Source organism: Macaca nemestrina, chromosome X (assembly GCF_043159975.1).
Source record: "Macaca nemestrina isolate mMacNem1 chromosome X, mMacNem.hap1, whole genome shotgun sequence".
NCBI classification, from domain to species: Eukaryota; Metazoa; Chordata; class Mammalia; order Primates; family Cercopithecidae; genus Macaca; species Macaca nemestrina.
Window position 1 is genome coordinate 45,675,108 of NC_092145.1, and position 25,595 is coordinate 45,700,702.

Genomic DNA, 25,595 nt, shown 5'->3' on the forward strand with positions numbered 1-25,595 from the left:
TGCGAAATGCCTTAGATAAATGATCTCACTTAATTCTAAGACTGCAAGGTGGGCCCTGTTACCCCTATCTTACAAAGAAGGAAAGTTGCCCCAAAGCCACACAGCTCATAGGTGATGGAATCAATGTTTGAACTCCACCAATCTGATACTGGTGGAGTATCAGTCTACCAGTCTTCTTAACCACTATGGCTGTCTATTTAGGACTGTTGTATGTTCTTGTTATTATTTCATTTTGGAAAACAATACATTGGCTTTATTATCTAGCATACAGAATTCCGTAGCAAACCTTATCAGATAATATAGGAAGAGGTAAGGGCTGAGGTGAAGTAATCTCCAGTAATGGGATGGCTGGGTCAAATGGTATTTCTAGTTCTAGATCCCTGAGGAATCGCCACACTGTCTTCCGCAATGGTTGAATTAGTTTACAGTCCCACCAACAGTGTAAAAGTGTCCCTATTTCTCCACATTCTCTCCAGCACCTGTTGTTTCCTGACTTTTTAATGATCACTATTCTAACTGGTGTAAAGACACATGCACACGAATGTTTATTGTGGCACTATTCACAATAGCAAAGACTTGGAACCAACCCAAATGTCCATCAGTGACAGACTGGATTAAGAAAGTGTGGCACATACACACCATGGAATACTGTGCAGCCATAAAAAAAGGATGAGTTCGTGTCCTTTGTAGGGACATGGATGAAGCTGGAAACCATTCTCAGCACACTATGGCAAGGACAAAAAACCAAACACTGCGTGTTCTCACTCATAGATGGGAATTGAACAATGAGAACACTTGGACACGGGAAGGGGAACGTCACACACTGGGGCCTGTTGTGCGGTGCAGGGATGGAGGAGCTATAGCATTAGGAGATATACCTAATGTAAGTGACTAGTTAATGGGTGCAGCACACCAACATGGCACATGTATACATATGTAACAAACCTGCGTATTGTGCACATGTACCCTAGAACTTAAAGTATAATAAAAAAAAAATAAATAATAAAAAAAAAGAAGTGATCCCCGATTTTGGGCCTGAAGGATAAGCACAGTTAACACATAGGCTGCTTATCCTCTAACTGCCCGTTGTCTGTTCTTCCCTGCTTTACTTTGTGTCTTGAGGGGCTACGTTCTATGCACAAATTACCAGTGCGTCCTTGCCTTATGACTTCTGGTTGGGTTCGGCCAATTGGAGGCCCTCATGAGAGATCAGAGGGCAGAAAGAGAGAGAGTCTGCACACTTATTACCTTTGCTCCTTTCCTGCTGGGCTCCAAATTTTAGCAGTTGTCAGGAGACCCTGTTGGTTAGTCTCCTTCCCATTGTTTGTAACCAGGTCTTTCCCATGGCTAGAGTCCTCATCCAGGTTCCAATGACACTTTTCTTATTTCTTGAGGCCTTGAGATAGTAAATGGTCTCCTATGTTGCTAGTCCAATGGCACCTCATCAAATATTATCGGGTTTCCTTTTTAGCTCCTCCTATTTCTCCAGAAATAGGCCATTTAAAAGAAATACACTTTTTATTGAGAATTATTTTTGGTAGAGTCTGTTATTTGAGTTTGTTTCTTTCCTGGGTCAGAATGAAAGATTGATTGAATACTATAACATTCACAATGAGAATTCAGAATAAGTCACTACTTATCAGCTGTGGCTCCATTGAACATCATGTAATGTTAGGTTGAGATAAAGGGTGACTTAATGTGCTAACCATAAACTCTGCCAACATGTTACAACTGTGTTATGTTCCTTACTCATCAAGGCCTTGCCTAAGTCTATGATTAGTACCCAGTGCTGGAAAGAACAGTAGACATGGTTCTCACACATCTGTCTCATTCCCAAGCCCCTGCCCCCGCTCCCCTCCCCCCACCCCACCCCCCTTTTTAAAGATCTCATATGCTTTTTAAGAAGGATGGTTACAGGATGTTCAAGTCCTGCTAGGGAATGATTGGGGATTCTGTCACAGATGTAGAGAAATATTTCAGTTATATAGTAGTGACTCCTCTTGTGGAAATGGAGAAAACAATATTGTACCATGCCTGAGTGCTATGTAATGGTAACTTTTTTTTTTTTTTTTTTGAGACAGAGTCTTGCTCTATCACCCAGGCTAGAGTGCAGTGGTGTGATATCGGCTCACTGCAACCTCCGCCTCCCAGGTTCAAGCGATTCTCCTGCCTCAGCCTCCTGAGTAGCTGGGATTACAGGCGCCTGCCACCGCGCCTGGCTAATTTTTGTATTTTTAGTAGAGACGGGGTTTCACCATCTTGGCCAGGCTGGTCTCGAACTCCTGACCTCACGATTCACCCGCCTGGGCCTCCCAAAGTGCTGGGATTACAGGCGTGAGCCACCGCGCCTGACCTGTGGTAACCTTTTTAAGGGATGGTTCTGCTGTCTTCATTTGTGAGTGGCTCTGTTCTAATATTAAAAGAACTGCCCATTAAGTTATTCATTATAGCATACCTTAATTTGTACTGATAATTGATATTTTAAGTATTTGGAAACACGTATTTATAAACAGGTGTGCTTTATGTAATAATTTTTGTTAATTTGTGTTAAATAATTTCAAGATAACATCATTTAGTGGTAGTCTGGGCTCTTTGGTTTTTTGTTTGTTTTGTATTAACCTTGGAGTCAATATATCTTAAACCTGGTCCTACCTCCAGTTTTTCAAGTTTGTATGAGCAAGAATCATGTTCTTTGCTTCTGTTAAAATGTAATAGAAATGCTTAAACTATAGATACTTAGGATTTTAAGAAACTAATGCTTTCTGCTACGCTGTAAGAAGATTACAAAGTTGTAGTAAAAAAAGAGAAAAGCATCATGAATAGATTCAACATAGGTATTTTGGTACTGTTTGACAATAAGTGAATATATTGTAACAAAGAGATTTCTTTTTTTTTTTTTTTTTTTGGTGACAGCTGAGTAAATTCTCTAAACTCGAGCTAACATTTCTTAAAAATGTAGATTAACTTGGCCAGGCGCGGTGGCTCACGCCTGTAATCCCAGCACTTTGGGAGGCCAAGGCGGGCGGATCACGAGGTCAGGGAATCGAGACCAGCCTGGCTAACACAGCAAAACCCTGTTCTACTAAAAATACAAAAAATTTAGCTGGTTGTGGTGGTGGGGGCCAGTAGTCCCAGCTACTGGGGAGGCTGAGGCAGGAGAATGGCATGAACCCAGGAGGTGGAGCTTGCAGTGAGCCGAGATCCTGCCACTGTACTCCAGCCTGGGCAACACAGTGAGACTCCATCTCAAAAAAAAAAAAAAAATTAGATTAACTTAATGTATAGAACTAAAGAAACCCCTATAGCTGTCCTTAGTCTTTTTGAAGTAGTGAACAAGTAGTCAGTGAAATTAATTATATAATTAAAGAAACAAATATGTCCATTATGCTAATGACTTTTACCCAAGATGTTGCAAGTAAGGTATCTTCAACTAAAGACTGTCTCCATTCTTTTCAGATTATTGAATATTTTGTTTAACTTTCAGGAAATCATGGATAGAATTTATAAGAATGTTATGAGCAAAGTCCAAGAGATGAATTATATTCAGAAAACTCTGTTCAAGATAGGATATGATTACAAATTGGAACAGATCAAAAAGGGATATGATGCACCTCTTTGCAATCTGTAAGTACATTTCATAGGCTCTGTGGTTTGAGCCTTTAAATTTTTTTATGGTTTTAAATCCAGAAGATGAATAAATATATGGAAACTTAATTCATTTGAATATCACCACCATGATCATAAGGTTGAATTTCTCTTTTATTCTAAGTCTTACTGTTCATACAGCAAGCAGAGGACTCTGATCTTGGCAATTTAACAGATTTTAATAATTGAGTATATATTTAAGATTTATTTATAAAATTTAGTCTCATGAAGAAAACCTAAAATAGACTTTTGAATCAAGACACTTGAGCTTAAAAAATGTCATTTCTAACTAAAAAAGTGACCTTCATTGCATGAAGGTTTCTGATTTATTGTATTCATAAAATAGTGTTGTAAGTGTATGAACATAACCGTTATTTTAAATGTGACACTGAGGAGTGGGGATGGGGAAGCATTTTTTATTGGAAGCGAGATAACATAAGTGATCATTTACTTGTGTCAGCAGTTTCCCGATACTGCACATTATCTTTCTTCATTTTTAAAGAGTTTTTTCTGGCATTTTTTCAAGGCGTTACTGGTTGTTGCCTTGTTAACCTCTCATTCTCACTGTGATTCTGACATTGAGATGTTCAACCAGTTGAGGAATCTTTCCCAGAGCTTATCAATTAGTGCGTTGCCAAGAATAATGTATGCGTACATTAAAATCATTTATCCTCCGTTTATCAAGGTTACTGTTTAAAAAGGTGAAGGCTCTGCTGGGAGGGAATGTCCGCATGATGCTGTCTGGAGGGGCCCCGCTATCTCCTCAGACACACCGATTCATGAATGTCTGCTTCTGCTGCCCGATTGGCCAGGGTTATGGACTGACAGAATCATGTGGTGCTGGGACAGTTACTGAGGGTAAGCATTATTAATGTGGTAAATATTCTGTATCAGATGCTACTAATAAAATATATTTGCATTACCTTTGGAAACCATGGTAACTTTAAAATACCTCTTAACTAATACCAGATTCATTGCAACTTTAAAATACCTCTTAACTAATATCAGATTCATGGCAAATCAATGTAGTTTTAGTTTATGAATTCTTAGTTATAAGTATCATGTGGACCCTTTAATTTTAAGCCTTATAACTTTTTTTTTTTTTTTTGAGTCGGAGTTTCACTCTTGTTGCCCAGGCTGGAGTGCAATGGCATGATCTTGGCTCTCTGCAACCTCCACCTCCGGGTTCAAACGATTCTCCTGCCTCAGCCTCCCAAGTAGCTGGGATTACAGGCGTGTGCCACCACGCCTGGCTAATTTTTGTATTTTTAGATGGGGTTTCACCATGTTGACCAGGCTGCTCTCGAACTCCTGACCTCAGGTGATCTTCCCGCCTTGGCCTCCCAAAGTGCTGGGATTACAGGCGGTAAGCCACCATGCCCGGTCGCCTTATAAATATTTATGCCACAGTCAGTCCTCAAAATCCTGTCACCCTGGTCCTTTAGTCTTCTTTCTATAAATGATCGCTTCTTTGGAGAACCATACTATTAAAAATGAAGTATCACTTTTATGCTCCCCCTTAAATCTGTGTTCCTGTCCTGACTTCTTTGCTTTCCTGTTTGTTATTTTTCAACAGCCTAAAGCGAATTTTCCCAACCTTGACAATGTTCAGATTTTGAATCCGATGATTCTTTGTTGTTGAGGACTCTTGTATGCATTGCAGAATATTTAGTTGCCAAAGCAGATATTTATGGGCTCACCCCAGCTGTGACAATGAAACGTATCCCCAAACATTGCCAGATATCCCCTGGGGGGCAAAATCACTTTAGGTTGAGAAACACTGGGGTATAGAAATTGTATTTTTGGATAATCTTATTTTCACTTTAAACTCATTGTGTCCAAAATCAATGCCATTATTCTAAACTGTCTCTCTATTGACAAATTATTTGTTTGTGTGAGTGGTATCACCATCCTTAAAGTCATTCCAGGTATCAGTTTTGAAGTCATCTGATTGCTTATTTTAAAATATCTTTAAATGTCATCAGATCATTCCTTCATTAGGTTTCTCCTTTCCCTCCATACCACCTTTGTCGTCCAACATTTTATTGCTCCATTCTGCTCTGACCTAAAACCCCCCCCCTTTTTTTTTTTTTTTTTTTTTTTTTTTGGAGACAGAGTCTTGCTCTGTCACCCAGGCTGGAGTGCAGTGGCACAATCTCAGCTCACTGCAACCTCCGCCTCCCAGGTTCAAGCAATTCTCTTCCCTTAGCCTCCTGAGTAGCTGGGACTACAGGCATGCGCCACCACACCCAGCTAAGTTTTGTATTTTTAGTAGAGGCGGGGTTTCACCATGTTGGCCAGGCTGGTCTCGAATTTCTGACCTCAGGTGATCCACCCACCTCAGCTTCCCAGAGTACTAGGATTACAGGCATGAGCCACTGCGCCTGGCCTGACCTAACAGCCTTTTAACAGCTGTGTCTGCCTACATTACATCACTTCTAATGTATCCTGTATCCTTCTGTTAGATACATCCACCTCACCCACTGCTTGATATCTGATGTATCAAATCTAAACACCTCTTTACCTAGCTTTCAGGACATCTTTAATCTGATGCTAGTGTACTTATCCAACATCATTTTCCATTATTCCCCACATATAAACATGCCTGGCTCTTCTCTCCAGACCAGCCAATCTTCTTACTGTTTCTCATGAAGGCATTCTTGGTCTCACTGCTCTGTATTTTCTTTACCCTTCTCTTGGAATGTCCTTTTTGCTAATTGATCACAACCATCTTTTAATGCCCACTTTTCTTTTTTTTTTTTTTTTTTTTTTTTAATTAATTATTATTATTATACTTTAAGTTGTAGGGTACATGTGCATAACGTGCAGGTTTGTTACATATGTATACTTGTGCCTTGTTGGTGTGCTGCACCCATCAACTCGTCATTTACATCAGGTATAACTCCCAATGCAATCCCTCCCCCCTCCCCCCTCCCCCCTCCCCCCTCCCCATGATAGGCCCCGGTGTGTGATGTTCCCCTTCCTGAGTCCGAGTGATCTCATTGTTCAGTTCCCACCTATGAGTGAGAACATGCGGTGTTTGGTTTTCTGTTCTTGTGTGAGTTTGCTAAGAATGATGGTTTCCAGCTGCATCCATGTCCCTACAAAGGACACAAACTCATCCTTTTTGATGGCTGCATAGTATTCCATGGTGTATATGTGCCACATTTTCTTAATCCAATCTGTCACTGATGGACATTTGGGTTGATTCCAAGTCTTTGCTATTGTGAATAGTGCCGCAATAAACATACGTGTGCATGTGTCTTTATAGCAGCATAATTTATAATCCTTTGGGTATATACCCAGTAATGGGATGGCTGGGTCATATGGTACATCTAGTTCTAGATCCTTGAGGAATCGCCATACTGTTTTCCATAATGGTTGAACTAGTTTACAGTCCCACCAACAGTGTAAAAGTGTTCCTATTTCTCCACATCCTCTCCAGCACCTGTTGTTTCCTGACTTTTTAATGATCGCCATTCTAACTGGTGTGAGATGGTATCTCATTGTGCTTTTGATTTGCATTTCTCTGATGGCCAGTGATGATGAGCATTTTTTCATGTGTCTGTTGGCTGTATGAATGTCTTCTTTTGAGAAATGTCTGTTCATATCCTTTGCCCACTTTTTGATGGGGTTGTTTGTTTTTTTCTTGTAAATTTGTTTGAGTTCTTTGTAGGTTCTGGATATTAGCCCTTTGTCAGATGAGTAGATTGCAAAAATTTTCTCCCATTCTGTAGGTTGCCTGTTCACTCTGATGGTAGTTTCTTTTGCTGTGCAGAAGCTCTTTAGTTTAATGAGATCCCATTTGTCAATTTTGGCTTTTGCTGCCGTTGCTTTTGGTGTTTTAGACATGAAGTCTTTGCCCATGCCTATGTCCTGAATGGTACTACCTAGGTTTTCCTCTAGGATTTTTATGGTATTAGGTCTAACATTTAAGTCTCTAATCCATCTTGAATTAATTTTCGTATAAGGAGTAAGGAAAGGATCCAGTTTCAGCTTTCTACTTATGGCTAGCCAATTTTCCCAGCACCATTTATTAAATAGGGAATCCTTTCCCCATTTCTTGTTTCTCTCAGGTTTGTCAAAGATCAGATGGCTGTAGATGTGTGGTATTATTTCTGAGGACTCGGTTCTGTTCCATTGGTCTATATCTCTGTTTTGGTACCAGTACCATGCTGTTTTGGTTACTGTAGCTTTGTAGTATAGTTTGAAGTCAGGTAGCGTGATGCCTCCAGCTTTGTTCTTTTGACTTAGGATTGTCTTGGAGATGCGGGCTCTTTTTTGGTTCCATATGAACTTTAAAGCAGTTTTTTCCAATTCTGTGAAGAAACTCGTTGGTAGCTTGATGGGGATGGCATTGAATCTATAAATAACCTTGGGCAGTATGGCCATTTTCACGATATTGATTCTTCCTATCCATGAGCATGGTATGTTCTTCCATTTGTTTGTGTCAATAATGTCTTTCCCAACTACTTCATTTTACATTGATTGTTTGAGTCTCTAAGCTGCTATTGTGCTCACCTTCAGTGCCATGCAGTTTAGTATTTAAATGTTCTCTGAATTGTTTCACATGCATTTCTTCCCAGTTCATTCCTAAGGTCATTGAGTGCAGGGTCTTCTTATCTCTCCTGTGTTTTCTTCACAACAGTTAATATAATGCTGTTTACATAATAGGCTGTCCATAAATATTTGTTTATTGCTAGCAATAATCACAAATTGCAAAGGGATATCATCATCATGATGATGTTTGATAACAATAGCTAGCATCTTTTGAAAGACTAGCTTGTGCCAAGAAGTGTTAAGCATTGTCCATCTCATTGTATCATCTCATTTAATCCTCACAGCACATCCCTGTATGAAGTAGCTTTTGTTACTATCTCCATTTCATAGATGAGGAAGTGGAGGCTTAGAGAGGCTAAGTTACTTGTCCATGTTACACAGCCAGTGAGTGGTAGAGCAGGAATTCCGATTAAAATCTATGTTACGACAATCTTAGGTAGATAACGGTGGAGCCATCTCTCCTCCTTTAACAGATCTTTGTACTTACATAAAATATAACCATGAAAAGCAAAAATGATGTAACAACAATGGAATCCATCGCACTATTGAAATGGAGTTGAAATACTGAAAAGTGATCACACTTTCCACTCCTTCTTTTGTCATTTTTCTGACTCTGGCTCTAACTCTAATATTCCCAGTACATTGGTACAAATCTGTACATTGGTACATACATGTGGTATGTTAATCTCTCTGTTACTTTTTCCCTCACAGTAACTGACTATACTACTGGAAGAGTTGGAGCCCCTCTTATTTGCTGTGAAATTAAGCTAAAAGACTGGCAGGAAGGTAAGAATTTTATGAAAAGCTCTAGTGATTCAAGATATGCTGAAAATTACTGTCAGCTTTATGACTTTCATTTCGTTAAAGTATGGGGAAGCAAATAATTCTCTGCTGGTTTGCTATTGCCTGTCCCCATGCGTTCTTTTTCCTTAGTGATATCTTTAGGTTCCCAAGAGGAAAATAAAATCTCTAGAATCTAGGATTAATGATTCTGAGCTTGACAATACTTGAAGGTAAAGAGAAAAAAAATTCTTACTGGAGCTTTCTGGGTTTAGAGAAGGTGAGGATCCTTGAAACTTGACTTTACTAGTGACAATGTTTGGGCTGAGAAAGAAACCCCAGATTTTTAGGGGATAGAATGATGGGTTGCAAACATACACCAACTTCTTAGATCTTGATCCCAGAAAAGATTTTCATAGTTGAGACTCAACTGTCCAGCTATTTGTATAGTTTAATTTTTATATGTGCCTGCAGAGACAAGCCACTTAGAAGAAACCTAGAGATATTGGTGATCATCCTTTCTATAAATTAGCTGAAGGCAAATATCAACCAGTCTTCTTAATGAAAGATACTAAACATACACAGTAACTACAATAAAGTAGATTGTTAAATAAAACAAATAATTAACAGCCTAGCCATGTCAGATAAAGGAATAATAATTAAAATGCTTAAGATTTTAAAAGAGAATATATACCTTAGGATGGAACCACAGACTAAAAATTTAAAGTACAATTTACCTTGTAGGACGTAACCCTTAGGTTGTCCAAACCCTAAGAAAATGAATGCGTTTTTATCTAACATAAACTTTAAGTTTCTAAAGCATTTTTTTATTATGTGTGTTATTGTCAGTGCTCTATGAGCAAATGACTATTTGTTTTTTAAAAACACATTTTAAAAAGCCAGTTGCATTCCCAAGAGTTTTACACCTTGAGACTTAGTCTTCCCTTCTTCCATGGTAATGGCATTCCAATTTTACCATGAAAATCTGAAGAAAATAGTATGTGTGTATGTGTTTTGGACATCAACATCAGAATTATTTTATTAGGTAGGTTTTTATTTGTTAGGCAGTGGAATCACAGAAATGTTTAAAGGCAAAAATCTCCTCGACAAGTTTTACTATAATTTTTATTTTCTGATTTCCTGGTACTGGGCCTTAATGTCAGTTTTGGGGAGTAGGTCCATTGTTGAACATGTATTTGGAGTTTTCCTTGCTATGAAGTCTCTGGCTTTATACTGTAGGAATGATCTCAGTTTTTTTTTTTGTTTGTTTGTTTGTTTTTTTTTACATACAATGGGTTTTATCATGTTGAAATATTGAATAGTTTTATCAGAGCAGCTAACAGCTGAAAGGAACCCTGATTTTAATCCTTTTATGACACAAAATCTAATCTATATCTTAGTTTACAAATTTAGATTTTTGTATATTTTCCTTAAAGTAAGCCTCCTTCAGTAATACAGAGGTAATGAGTAGTGATAAAATATATTAGTAGTTATTGTCAATTAGTTTAGTGTTTGAACTTTTAAAGTCATGACTGGCCGCAGGTAAAATTAATACAGTTTTCTTCCTGTTTCCCATAGTCCCCCCTTTCCCTCTCACTTTATGGTGCTACCATTTTTGGGTACTTCATGTTTTTTTTTTGGTTAAAACCTCCTTAGAAAAAATTTGAAATGCATTGATATCAGTATGTTAGTAATTTACGTATAACAGCTTCAAGTGTTACTCTTCCTGGGGGTGATTTTATCTTAACAGAGCTCTATGAACACTAAGCTCCGATGGTGTTCTAAGTGTGAAATGTTATGGTATGGGAAGGTTTGAGATGGGTGATTGTTGGTAGTGATTATCATTGAGCCTTTCTTGGTGTTTTTAAAATCACAGTCACCCAGTATCCTCATGTAAATCTTAGTAAATATAAACTAATGTTCTCTCATAAAGTGGTATAAAATTTGATCAGCAGAAAAATACTAACATACAAGCTTTAAGAATTAATGAAATTTGTTGTAGAATAATAACTAATTTACTTTTATGATTTCCAGGCGGTTATACAATTAATGACAAGCCAAACCCCAGAGGTGAAATCGTAATTGGTGGACAGAACATCTCCATGGGATATTTTAAAAATGAAGAGAAAACAGCAGAGGATTATTCTGTGGATGAAAATGGACAAAGGTGGTTTTGCACTGGTGATATTGGAGAATTCCATCCCGATGGATGTTTACAGATTATAGGTCAGAATGTTTTCTTTTTATGGTTTTCTTTAGTTTTATAACTTCAATATATATGAAAGGTAGTATTGATCAGTAATTAATAAAGTTGGTGGTTCCATGAGTTCAAACTCTGGACAAGTTATTTAACTTATGTATGAGCTTCTCCATCAGCAAAACAGGGACAATACCAACCTTATAGGGCTGTTGTTAAGATTAAATGAGTTGATAGATGTAAAAATTCTAAACAGAGCCTGAACCTTAGTGTAAGTACTAGCAGCACTAGCCACAGCAACATTGAGTGTAGAGAGAATGGACAGGGAAATAGCAAATTGGTAATGAGAAAACAAAAAGAGCTCAGAGGAGGTCTTTCTTGGTCAACCACATGTGATTTTATATAACTATTTCCTGTAACATACTCTATGCTAGGCCTTCCTCACTCTTTACCTCTCCACCCATGGGGCAGCATGGGCTCATTTTTTTTTTTTTACTGTTGGCTATTTATATGGGTCTAACTAGGCCTGAACCTTAGAAAATTAGTATCAATCCTTAGCACTAGTCGGTTCTGAGAATGTCAGTTACTTTGGCATTGTCCTTATTGAGTCTACTGAAGTGGACCTTTATGTTCAAAAAATGACTCCAAAATGGGCTGAATGTGCTGTTCACTTGGATGAGGCAGAAGTTAAAACTTGCTGATGAGGACCACTCAGCAGGATCCCAGTCAGGTCTTTTTTAAGACATAGAGTTTCCTCACCTATATCCAGTGACCGATTTCAATCCATTGCTGGACCTCACGATATCTGACCTGAATATAGTTAGAGATTTCCTGGGAAAATTGGTTCTTTATCTAGAAATTTGATCTGCTGGGGAAATTCCTAGGAACCGTGGTTCAGTTGAGAAACAATAAGCTTATTTTCCCCTTGTTCCTTAATTGCACTGGAATCAAAGGTTATTTCTGTAGACTGGGTTCCCAGGCTATGGGTAGGCAAATCAGCACTCATACGAAGGTTCCAAGGCCATGTGATGATTATTCAAGCTGTGCCATCCTGTACTAGCACTTTCTTAGAGAACTGTCATTTTAACAAGATAATGTCAAAAGTGGAAAAGGAGAATTAACATGTGTTAAATGTGTTCTATATGCCAGACATTGTGGGATATATCTGTATGAGGTAGGCATCATTATTCTGATAAAACTTGAGGATTAGGAGGTTAACTGACATGCCCAGGATCACTTAGCTAGTATCAGGCAGAGTTACCATTAAAATCGAATGTTCCAAAGTCCTAGTTCCTTCTATTAAATTGATTATAATATTTAAGATTATAATAAGATGCTAAAGCTTTGGGTATAAGGTGTAACTTTTAGCCAATACTTATTTAACTAGGCATTTTCTTTTTAACTGGTGTGTATGGGCAAGCATTATATATATGCAGTTTTTGCCATTTTAAAAGTAATGGCAAAAACCACAATTACTTTTGCACCATCCTAGTAATAATTTTAGAAGAAGTAGTTTTGTAAATAACAATTAAGGCAATGATATTCAAAGAAGACAGTCAGAATTGCATATACCTTAGTAAAACAAACTATGGCTGACTTAACATTCTTTATGACTTACAGATCGTAAGAAAGATCTAGTGAAGTTACAAGCAGGAGAATATGTATCTCTTGGGAAAGTAGAAGCTGCACTGAAGAATTGTCCACTTATTGACAACATCTGTGCTTTTGCCAAAAGGTAACTTTCCAAAGTTGTATTTTTTGTTTCATAAGTCAAAAGATATTTAGAAAATAATGTGATTACGTATTATCATAAGGGTAACATAGACTCCTCTTAGAATTTTCATCAGATCTGGGGAATTGTACATTTATGAAAGTTATTGAATCAACAGCTCGAAGATCATTTGAGATAACTCAGACATGTTAACTATGTTTTTGGACACCTGCATCTTGCTAAATACTTAGCTATGCGACAAATTATTTCGTTTAACATCCGTGACAACTGAGACTTAGCATAAGTAATTTTCCCAAAAAAAGTAACACAACTACTACATGTTGAGATGGATTTTGAACCCAAGTTTTTCTAAATCAAAAGCCTGAGACTGAGCCATTTTCTTTATATGTTGATATGTCTTATTTTTATGGATTTTATTCTTTTTTAAAAATTGTAATTGTGGTAAAAAGCATATAGCATAAGATTTACCATCTTAACAGTTTCTAAATGTACAGTTCAGTAGTGTTGTGTATATTTACATTGGCGTGCAGCCAATCTCCAGACCTTTTTTTCTTGTAAAATGGAAACTCTATACCCATTAAACAACAACTCCCATTCCTCCTCCCTCCTTCCCCTGGGAACCACCATTCTACTTTCTGTTTCTATGAATATGACTTCTCTAGAAATCTCACATAAGTAGAATGATACAGTTTTTGTCTTTTTGTGATTGGCTTAATTCCCTTAGTATAATGTCCTCAAGGATTATCCATGTTATAGTACATGTCAGAATTTCCTTCATTTTAAAGGCTTAACAATATTCCATTGTATCCATTAATGTATTTTGTTTATATATTCATTGTCAGTGCACATTTTGGTTGCTACCCCCTCTTGGCTGTTGTGAATAATTCTTCTAGGAAAATGGGTATGCAAATATCTCTTTGAGATCCTGCTTTCAATTATGTGGATAGATACCTAGATGTGGAATTGCTGGATCATATGACAGTTCTATTTTTAATTTTTTAAGGAAGAGCAATACTGTTTTCCATAGCAACAGCACCATTTTTACATTCCTGCAACAGTACACAAACATTCTAGTTCTTCCACTTCTTCATTAGCACTTGTTTGTTTTATATAGTAGTCATCCTCATGGATGTGAGGGGATATTTTGTTTTGGTTTTGATTTGCATTTTCCTAATGATTAGTGCCACTGAGCACCTTTTCCTGTGATTGTTGGCCATTCATATATTATCTCTGGAGAAATGTCTATTCAAGTTCTTTGTTCATTATTTAATTGAGCTGTTTGGTTTTTTGTTATTGAATTATGGAAATTATATATTCTGTTTATTAACCCCTTATCAGATATATGATTTGCAAATCTTTTTTTCTATTCTATAGATTGTCTTTTTACTCTGCTGATTGAGTCTTTTGATACACACAAGTTTTTAATTTTGATGCAGTCCCAGTTATCTGTTTTTGCTTTTGTTGCCTTTGCTTTTGGTGTCACATCCAAGAAATATTGCCAAATCTATTCTCATAAAGTGTTTCTTGTGTTTTTTTTTTCCTAGCAGTTTTATAGTTTTATTAGATTGGTGCAAAATAATTTCAGTTTTTGCCATTAAATGTCAATTACTTTTTCACCAACTTAATAGCTCTTCAATGTTTAGATTTTTGATCCATTTTGAGCTAATTTTTGTATATGTTGTAAGGTAAAGGTTCACCTTCATTCATTGCATGTGGATATCCAGTTTTCCCAGTACCATTTGTTGACGAGACTGTCCTTTCCTCATTGAGTGGTCTTAACACCCTTGTCGAAGATCATTTCTCCATAGATACAAGGGTTTACTTCTATTTTCTCTATTCCATTGGTCTGTATGTCTGTCTTTATCCTGGTACTATGGGTTTTATTGTTTCCTAATGAAACTTTATCTGTACTGTACTGTTTCATTGACTAATTTATGAATAACTTTTCTCAATGCTTTCATTTCTATTTTATTTTCTATTTTTTTAGTGACCAGTCCTATGTGATCAGTTTTGTGGTTCCTAATCAGAAAAGGTTGACACTCTTGGCACAACAGAAAGGGGTAGAAGGAACTTGGGTTGATATCTGCAATAATCCTGCTATGGAAGCTGAAATACTGAAAGAAATTCGAGAAGCTGCAAATGCCAGTAAGTAAGAAATTGCTAGACTGGTGTAGTCCCTAAAAGTCATCTAATGATGTCTTTTGCATTAGGCTCTTCAAGATGTTCGCTTTAATAATAAAATACAGGATTTTAAGAAACCTGTTTCTTAAATATGTATAATGGATTTCCATGTTGGAAGGATCCTTCAGTGTCGTATGGTAAAATAACCTATCTAGTTCTTTATTGCATGTTTCAACATCTTTCCCAAAGTGGTCATCTAGCCTGTGTTTGGAATGGTCCATCTTTGGGTAGATCTGTTATATAAATCTACTTTGTGTCTGCAAAGCAGAAATTAATAACTCTAAGTTTAGTAAATAGTGTTATAACCATGATTATGCTTTGTGTGTATACTTTGGCTCTGTAAATGGACTGTCTCAGATGGTACGTTAATAACCAATTGGAGAAAATCTGCTTATATAGTATATGCCAGGAATTGTGTTACACACTAGGAATACAGAAAGTAGTAAGACTCATTTCTTGCTCTCATGTAGTTCATTATCAGGTGAGAGCGGCACATGAGAGAGACAACAATCTTAACAGCAATAGAGAGATGAACGGAGAATCATGGTACCACAGATGGGGGTGCCTAACCTACTTGGGAGGACATGAAAGAGATGTCACTTAAGCTTATTCTTAAGGGTTAATTAGAAGTTAACTAGGTTGGGCATTCTAGGCCAAGAAGCAACATGAGTAAAGGCAAATAGGTATGAAAAGGATGATGTGTGCAGGGAACTTCAAGGTGTCTGGTGTTACTGGTACAGTAACAGTTAACTGTACAGTAACTGTACAGTTACTGGTACAGTAACATACAAAGTATGAGGTAAGGCTGTAGAGGTTGGCAGAGGCCAAGTTGTGTAGTACCTTCTATGCTGTGTTCAGAAATTTGGATGTAATCCTGTAGGCAGTGAGGAGCCATTGGCAGGTTTGACTAGGTTAGTGGTGTGGTCAGGTTTGCATTTTGGAGAGATGCAGTCACTCTGGAGGCCATGCTGAAGATGAATTTGAGGGGGACTGGACTGAGGCAGAAGGCCAGTTGAAGAGGACTGTAGGAGATACCTAGACTGGGGGGTGGTGAGTAATGAAGGCCGGAAGCAGGGAATCAGGAAACGTTTATGAAGCAAAATTGGCACACTTTAATTATTAATTGGATAATGTAGATAAAGGAAAAGAGGAGTCTAGGATAGCCCCCAGATTTGTAGCTGAAGCGACAAGGTAAATACTACTACTGGTTGAGCTAGAAAATACAAGAGGAAGAGCCAGCATATACAAGAAGATGATGAGGTCAGTATGGGACACACATAGTTTGAAACATCTTTTGGATAATCAAAGTTAAAATGCCCAGCAGGCGGTTGTGTATAGTCCAAATTTTATTGGGAGAGGCCTGGACTATACTATAGACTCAGGGATAATTGAAACCATGAAAGAAGATGAGCCAACCTTGGGCGAGATTGTAAAGGGAGAACAGGAGGCTGCAGATGGGTCTCTGGATAACACCAGCATATAAGGAATGGATGAAGAAAGAGATGTGTGTGGGAAGCATGATTGGCAAGATGCCAGGAGAGCAATGCCCATGCAGAGCACTGCTAAGAGAGTTTCAGGAAAGAGAGTAATCAGCAGTTTAACATTAGCAGAAAGGACTGACAAAGCTTATTGGAACATTGATTGGAAAATTAAAGAGATTAAAAATTAATGCTCAAGTTCAATAGTAGGCTTTTTTCCCCCTTTTTCCCAACAAGGGATTCCATTTTTTTTTTTAAGTTTCAATGTTGTCAATATAACAAGTATATATCGTTTTAAAAATATCAGTATTATGGACTTGCAACAAAAAGCAGCCCATATTGTATCCCTCTTTTCCCCAAGTCTCATCTGTCTTCAACTTTAGTTGTTTTTTTTAAAGTTTCTGGCATTCGTCTCCATTTTTCTAAAGAAAATGGTTATATTGCTCCTTCTTGAATTTCTCATTTATGATGTTGTAGACTTTTATGGACCACTAACCATAGAAGATGATTTACCTTTCTTATTACCATTCTCCTCCCCTTCCCCACCACACTTTTTCTTTTCCAATATATAGTACAATTCGCATTTTATCCCCAGGTTTCCGTTATGACTATGAAAATATTCACAGCTGAATTACATAGTGTTTTATGATTATATTTCCTTTCTTGGACAATTTTTTGTGTTTCCCTGGATCTTAAAATTTCCTCTCTTCATTAGTTTTTTGTATACCTATTCTTAACTCTTCCTCTAAACTCTTGATAAAATTGTAAAAATTCTCCCTAATACAGGAAAGGATAGTGTGTCTGTATTTTTGTTTTCAGAGACATACTTCTTAGAGTCCTTTATCCTTGTACTGAAATTTAGACTATTTGCTCCCCAAGGCTTCCCTTTACTATCATCCTGGGAATTTCCTTTGCTTCTCTCCTATGTTGGATCCTGTTTCCTGGATCTCATATCTGTCTTTTTCCTGGTTTACTTGCCAGTTTGGGTAGAGCATATCCTTCAGCAGCTTCCTGAGAAAGGTGCATGGGAGGTAAATTCTTGAGACTGTGCTTGCATGTCTGAATATGTTTTTATTCTGTCCTCACCCTTGTGATGTGTCTTGGCATAGCTTAGAATGATAAATTCTAAATCATTTTTCCTGAACACTTTGCAGACTTGGCTTTGTTGTCTTCCAACTCCAGTGTTGCATCTTGATTCCCATTCCTTTGTGTATGATCTATTTTATCTCTCGTAGCTTTCAGAGTCATTATGTTAATTTCTGGTGTTTTGATAGTTCATAATGATGTATCTTGGTGTGGGTCTTTGATCATTTATCATTGCGCATACTTGGGGTGGGCCCTTTCAGTATGGAGATCTCTGCCCTTCAGTTCTGGGAATTGTTAATTTATCTTTTGTTTGTTCATTTGCTTTTTTCCCCATAATTCCCCCCACCCTGTATGTCTGTTTCTGGGACTACTTTTATATGGCTGTTGGACTTCCAGCTTTCATCCTCTAATTTTATTATCCTTTTTAAAATTGTTTATTTCTCTTCTTGTTTTATATTCTGGCAGAGTCTCTCAACTTTATCATCTCTTCTGTCTACTGAATTTCCAATTTCCAATATCAGAATTTTAATTTTCAAGAGCTTGTTCCTGTCCTCTCAGTGTTCCTTTTAATAGCACCCTGTTGCTCTTTCATGGATGCAGTCAATGCATTGTCTCTTATTCCTCTGAGGATACTAAAAGGAATCTTTTAATGCAGTTTTCCTCTCCTGTTATTGTCTCTTTTACCTCCAAGTTGCACTTTACGCTTGCTTTGGTCATTGAGTTGCAAGTGTCTGCTGATCCTTGTATGTCCGTATTTAAGAACCAGGTACTAAAAAACTGTTTGGAAAGCTTACTGGGCTTCACTGAAAAGGCATTCCAATGTTAGTGTCTTTTTCTCTTAAGTCATTCTATTTCTCCAAAGGAGATTTCTCCAGTCTCTTGCCCGGTGATATTAGCCTGACTGCCAGAATTCTGGTACCCAAAAGAGGTAAAGGAGTTACTGGGGGGATGGAAGAGCAGTGGTTCTCACCCTCACTGAATCCTTCTCTTTTCAGCTTTACTCCCTCCTTCTGTTGTACCTAATGTCCTGGAGTCCCGAGTCTCTGCTTCAGTTTTTCCAAAAAGTAGACCTGCCTACAAATGGCTTTGGGAAGAGCAGCACAGGGTGAGGGAGAACTATTCTCTAAACAGGCTGGAGCCCGGTGCTGCTGTTTCCAGCTTTACCCCTCATCTCTATCTTCAGAAACACAGGCTTAGAGGGCACTTGCCCAGGCTCTACTGTGAGGGCAGTTTGCTGCTTGTTGGCAACCTCTTTTGTTGGTAGTTGCTTTGGATCCCTCAGCCTTAACTTAATTACCAAAAATTCCTTTGCTTTTTGTCTTCTAAGATTTTGTTGCACTTTCTCATTCAGTGCCCTTTTTCTCTTGTTTCACTTTTTGCCTGGTGGTTAATACCTTTTTCATTTTTAAATTATTCTAAACAATTTAAATTCTTTTTTAGGCAGAACAGAGAAAAACTGTATACTCTTCATGTTCTGTTGGAAGCTCTTAACCTAGTTTTAACCCATTGTTTTTCTCTTACAAATAAAAATATCATTTTTTTCTGATTATAGGTTATCTATACTCATTATAAAATATTGGACAACAGAATATTATAAAGAAGGAAGTCAAAATCACTTGAGAGTAGTTTATCTTTGGGTGGTGAGATTACATTTTGGTATATATACTTAACCTGTCAACATAATCAAAGTTTTTCTATGTCAGTAAATAGAAAATTACAGTATCATTTTAAATACTAAATAGTCCCAGTACATAAATAGCCATTTAAAGTCCCTGTTATATTTTTAGGTGAGTTTCACCTTCTTCCCCATCACTGTAAACAAATATAACACGAATCTTGTATACTCAATTATTTTCTTATGTGATTATTTTCTTAGTGTGAATTCCTAGAAACAGAATTTCTGAGTCAATATATATAGAGAATATATATTTTAAAGACTTTTTTCCTCATTGCCAAATTGCTGCCTCTCCCCAGGAAAACTGAACCGGTTTATATTCCGATCAGAGATACATGAATATACCTATTTCCCTAACTCTGGACTCCTATTATTTTTATTTATTAAAAATATTAACTACTTAGGTTCCATTTGGGATTAAAAATATAGTTTGTAGTAATAGTTTTTCTATCCGAAAACTAATTTCTCCCCAAGAATAATTTTCTGAATTCTAGATACTGTAAAGTTTTAAATGACAATTGCCTATTAACATAAAATTGAAAAAGCTTATTTTATACCTATAAAAACAGTGTAACATAATATTTCCTTCTTCAAGATAGTTTTGTTATAATATTATTGACATAACACACTTTCATATTAATGACACCAAGCTCCCAGAACCTTTTTTGATACAAAGCCTGATTTGCCTTCAATATAGTATTCCCAAAAATATATAGTATTTTCTTTAAGTATTTAAGTATAGCATTTCAAATATAGTATTTTCTTTAAATATAGTATTTCAAGAAATATATAGTATTTCAACCAAAAGGCTAACCATCAGAGGTGCACTGTCGTTATTCTTAGCCATCCTCTGAATATATTAATGGATTAGAATGTGACTTGAATAATTTTCCATTGCATATTTAATTGTGTAAAAGCAACAATGGGGGAAGTCAAGCTGTATCGCACTTTGTTAGAAGGCAGAATAAAATCCTAGGACCCACTAGGTCCTCATAACTTTCCTGTGCTTGGAGTGAGGCATGTAACTCATGATTTGGATAATGAGTGGTAATCATGAGCTAAATGTATAAATCATAAGCCTTTTGTGCCACAAAGGATTTATCTTGCCAACATTTTGCAAATTATAATTTCGGAGACTTATGCAAAAAAGTGTAAAATAGTTTTGATTATATTCAGCAAATCTGTCGGAAGTTATACATCTTTCATAGCAGGCCTCTTCATATTTTAAGTATAATTGTGTGAGGTATACATAGTATCATAAGAATGCAAAATACTTGTTTTTGGGTGATTTGAGCGACTTCCAATGGCTATGAAAATCGATATTTGCTGCCACCTGCAGGTCACATTTCATAATGTTGTAGTTAATTCAGATAAAAATGCCACATTTTTGTTGGTTTTGTTTGTTTTTCCTTCCCCTAACCTTTCTCACTTGTTGGCAATTTATTCTATTTACGGGAAACTGTGATAGCCCATTGCTTCCTATGGCTTGGGGTATTAGATAATGTTTAGGAATTTTCAAGATGAAACCTCTATAGCTGTCTTTATTTCTTTGGCTTTAAAGCAGGAATTTAAATAGAAAGATTGTTTTCAGCCTGCTTTCATTTGCTTGTGTGCAACTGAAATAATGTGCTTGCCTTGTCCCAATCTTGTCAGTGTTTCTGGACTAGTACCTAGGTATGTAAGAAAAGTAAAATGAAATAAAAAATTGGGGGGCCAAATCTATACCTGAGAATTTAACTGTTTACTTGAGTTCTAAATGTGACCTTGGGAGCAGATAGGCTCATTTTATGAACCTCTGTGTAATTGAGCTGTACTTTATTAACAGAGTAGACTTGGTTAATTCAAGCAAGTTTTATGTTCCTTTATGACCTATTCAGGCATTATTTGTAGGAAGTTGGTTCTAAGTTAGATTTAAAATATATTTTCATACTCAACTTTATATTTTTCTGTCATTTTAGTGAGAAACTCACTAGTTCAACCAACCTTTCATAAAACAGACTAGTACTAGAAAAGAACTTCGGTGAATGTGAGTTCTTTGTGCTTGCCACTGAAACCAAATCATTTCTAAAGTCATCTAGGCTATTTTTTAGTAGTTTTTAAAAATGTGCCAATGTTTGCTTCTTGGCAATTGCTGTTTTAAATAATCACATAAAACAAGGCTCATCTATTGATTAACATTACTGTTAATAGGCCTCCATAATTTAAAGAATTACCCTTGTAGTCATAATAAATAACTTGATGGCATATAATTTATGGAATTTGAAAGTATTAATACTACATTAATTATCTTTATGTCCTTCCTTATATTTTTTCCAATATGTATTAGGTTGTCTAACTCAAATACAATATTCATTGCATCAGTTTTATACCATTTAAATATATGAAATTCACAATCCCCTTTTTTATCTGTATTTGAATATATACTAAAATTTATAAAGAATATTTGTCTAGAGAATTTTCTGTAGAATGAATTAATAAACTTGTATGTATTTATGGAGGGCTCTCAACCCTATGGATGGCAGTGAAAAAATCAAAGACCTTGCTTTTATGGAGCTTACATTTTACCTCCATGGCGAGACAAATATATAATATGTTGGGTGGTGATAACTACTTTGAACAAAGCATAGTGTTAAGAAGATATAGAGAGACAAAGGTACTTCTCTTTTGTTATGAGTGATCAGGGAAGTCCTCTCTGGGGAGGTAGCATTTGAGCAGACATACAGATAAAGTATGGAAGTGACACACAACTGTATTGAGAAAGACCATCTCAGGCAAATATAAAGTCTCTGAAGAGGAAGATGTGTGTGTTTGTGTGTGTGTGTGTGTGTGTGTATAATGTGTATATGCATGTATATTAAAAACCACATAGACTAAAACTATCCAACTGAAACAACTTATGTATACTTTGAGAAATATGAAATGAAATTGTAAGGTAGAAGTAGCATTAGTAAACTATCTAGTATACCATTAAATAAGTTTGTGGTGATTGGTGATTCAGCACCTGAATCATCTAGGTAAATCCTGAAAAACTCATATTTTATTAATTGTTTCTCCTTCCCCTTCTTTCCCTGTCCCCACTCCTTTCTCCTCTCTTTCCCCCCGTCTCCTTTTCTCCCATCTTTTCCCTTCTAATTTCAGTGAAATTGGAGCGATTTGAAATTCCAATCAAGGTTCGATTAAGCCCAGAGCCATGGACCCCTGAAACTGGTTTGGTAACTGATGCTTTCAAACTGAAAAGGAAGGAGCTGAAGAACCATTACCTCAAAGACATTGAACGAATGTATGGGGGCAAATAAAATGCTCTCTTATTGACAGTTGTGCAGGAGGTAGCCTGGTGGTTTTTCACTTCTAGAATATTAAGCCTTTGTTGAGCTGTTAGAATGTAAGGTATATCATTCTAAAGATACAGTAAAAAGAAAACAAAACCAAAAGTTATTAAAATTGTTGTCCAGTTTACTTTAACTTAGTTTTGCATAGTTCTAGTGCAGCTGAAATTGAAAAGTTATTTCCCTTTAGCTGTGTTATTATAGAGCAGAAATTCTGTTTTTAAAAATTAGCCTAAGATATACTTGTTTTTGTAAAGAAAAATATTTAATGTTGAACAAAATAAATCGGAGTTGGAGTAGAATGTAGTTTGAGGAAATTCGCAGCTTCCAATGCCTCTTGTCTTCCTATTTCAGAAGAAGTTTAAATATTAAGCATGACAGAAAATATGTATTAACACTACTCAAAGCAAAAGTGCTACAGGGCTTTAAAATTCTCTTCCAACCATTTATCTTAAAGGAAAAATTCAATAGTAATATAATACACAAAATCAAATAATACCTTAGAAGGTATTAAGATTATAATTGTTGCATAGGTTAGATATAGAGTCATTGTAATGTTGTGAATAATTACAGTGCCTAAAGTAAGAATAAAACAACATATACAACACCAAAAAATATCTAGTAATATATTTAAAGGGAAATTGAGCTGCTTTTTTGAAACTTTGAGATCTAAAAATAACTGTAATTATTTGAATGACTTAAGAGGAAAGTACATTGTTTGAAATGCTGAAAATTGCCTTTCTGTGTTTATTCAAACTGAAAAGCTGAGACCAAGAGCAAAATGACAGGAAGGTAAAAAGTTAACAGGCAAACATTTTCTCTTAGAAAAGATGATAAAATCGTAAGTATTTGGAATTAGAACCCTTGCACAGCACTGAACCTGGGAAAGAGATTTAAACTCTGAATTTATCTTTGATAACAGGGATTGCTTTTAAAATGTACATGTAGTAAATTACATTTGTAATTTAAGGTCTGTTTGCTGTTGCTGATTTGATTCTTGATCAGTAGTTTGCATTTCAGGAAGCCTTTCATTTTGCTTTAATTTTAGCAAAGCGGGTTATAATGAATGACTTCCCCAATATCTTGCTTGAACTTACAGGTGATTAACTTGGATGAGTTTTGGGAAGTTAAAGGGAAGAAAACACTGTTACCATTTTTTCCTGTTTGGGAAGAGCTTAGAAACTGGAAATACTAGATTTGGGAGAAGGGCAGAGTTACTTGATAAGGGACTGATGTTTGTGCAGTAACTTGGGAGTGTGGTTTCTTTTTGAATCTTTAATTAAAACCTGGGATTATATATCCCTGATAAATATTCACACTTGAACCATAGTTACTGTAAAACACAAAAAATCTTAATACTGTTACTCTTTGCACTTTTTCTTAATCATTTTATATATATATGCATATATACATATATATATGTGTGTGTGTGTGAGTTGCTTATGTTGTTTTGTACAGATGTGGGCCACCATTGCAACAAAATAAATTCTTTTTGCTCTAAAATATTTATAAAGAAAATACTTAAATGTTATGCATATGGTGGTAATAAGGGAAAAATCAAGTATTATAAACAAGAATGAAGGTTTTTGTAAAGATTTCTGTTCAGTGTTTTGCAAGGTAAAATTTTAGGCAAGTTTTCCCTGGAGTTATGTGTATGTGAGTATTCTCATTCTTCCCAACTTGCCTTTGAAGAGTGAAAAACCATTATCATCAAGTAGACTACTGTTCAGCTTTTATTCCTGCCCTGCTGTTTACCCATTAAGAATGAGTTTCTTAGACTTTTCCAATATGTGATTTTTTTTTCCCATTTAGAATGGTGATTTTAAATGTGTGAGTGCATGCACTGTCTTATCTCAGATATTTGCACCCTCGCTCCACCCCCGACTCCCAAAAGCTGGAACACTGCCAACTGATCTGTTACATAGGTCCTGTAGAAACACATCATTAACACTTAAGGTTGGGTGCTGCTAATTCTTTGCAAAAATCCAAACATTGTTAAGGGACCAGGGAGATGCCACTACCCCTTGATTTTCCATCCAAAAATATACATGTTTATGTAAGCAAATCTTTCCATATTCATAGTGACTTTTCAAGTATTTAAGACTAAAGATTTTGATCTCACATTTTTATACTGTTTAAATTGCTCACAATTATTACATATATGTCAGCCATCAAATAAAGTTGTACTTTAAAAATTTACTACAATATGGACATTTCTAAGTCAAACACTTGTGACTTTTGCTTTAATTCCGTGAATGTTCCTGCCTCCTTGATATTTGTATTTATTCTTTTTTTCTCTAGAGTGGAGGGTATAATTGTGTGATATTTCAGAAATATAGATAAATGATTCAAAAAGTCACAGTTAAGGAGATTCATGTTTCTTTGATCATGAATAACTGATTAGTGATTCTTGCCTATATTTTCCTGATAGCATATGACAAATGTTTCTAAGGTAACAAGATGAGAACAGATAAAGATTGTGTGGTGTTTTGGATTTGGAGAGAAATATTTTAATTTTTAAATGCAGTTACAAATTATAATGTATTCATATTTGTACTTTCTGTTAAAATGCACGATTGCAGAATTGTTGAGATTTTGTGTTTATTCTTGATGAAAAGCTTTGTTCTTGTTTTTAAGTTTGCACTCAAATCTTAAGAAATAAATTCACCCATGTTATCAAGCCAATTTGTACTTCATTATGCATTGAGAGAAAATCTCCAAGTCTGAAGATTATTAGCCAACGTTTTAAACACATATTTTTGAAGTACTCATCTCCAAGTTTGTGGAATTGCATTAAGCAGTTAAACAGGCTTGTATAGTCCCATCCTTTAGTTCAGAGTATTTGAATCCCAAACTGTTACTTTGATCCAGTCAATAGAGTAAAACCCCTTTGTAACACTGATACTTTGGGACAAAACATGGATTGTCAGTAGGT

General features: G+C 36.2%; 1 protein-coding gene across 8 annotated transcripts in view; it reads left to right on the forward strand.

Moving 5' to 3' along the window:
• LOC105490468 (acyl-CoA synthetase long chain family member 4) overlaps positions 1 to 25,340 on the forward strand; it is an 85,611-nt gene extending 60,271 nt beyond the window's left edge. For all 8 annotated transcript variants that reach the window (XM_011756117.3, XM_011756121.3, XM_011756122.2 and 5 more), the window contains 7 exons: positions 3,485 to 3,624; positions 4,331 to 4,503; positions 8,917 to 8,991; positions 11,020 to 11,211; positions 12,803 to 12,917; positions 14,902 to 15,059; positions 22,473 to 25,340. In XM_011756117.3, coding sequence (XP_011754419.1) covers positions 3,485 to 3,624; positions 4,331 to 4,503; positions 8,917 to 8,991; positions 11,020 to 11,211; positions 12,803 to 12,917; positions 14,902 to 15,059; positions 22,473 to 22,630 — 1,011 coding nt within the window. In that variant the 3' untranslated portion in view covers positions 22,631 to 25,340. The remainder of the gene's footprint in view (positions 1 to 3,484; positions 3,625 to 4,330; positions 4,504 to 8,916; positions 8,992 to 11,019; positions 11,212 to 12,802; positions 12,918 to 14,901; positions 15,060 to 22,472) is intronic.
• The last annotated feature ends 255 nt before the right edge of the window (positions 25,341 to 25,595 follow it).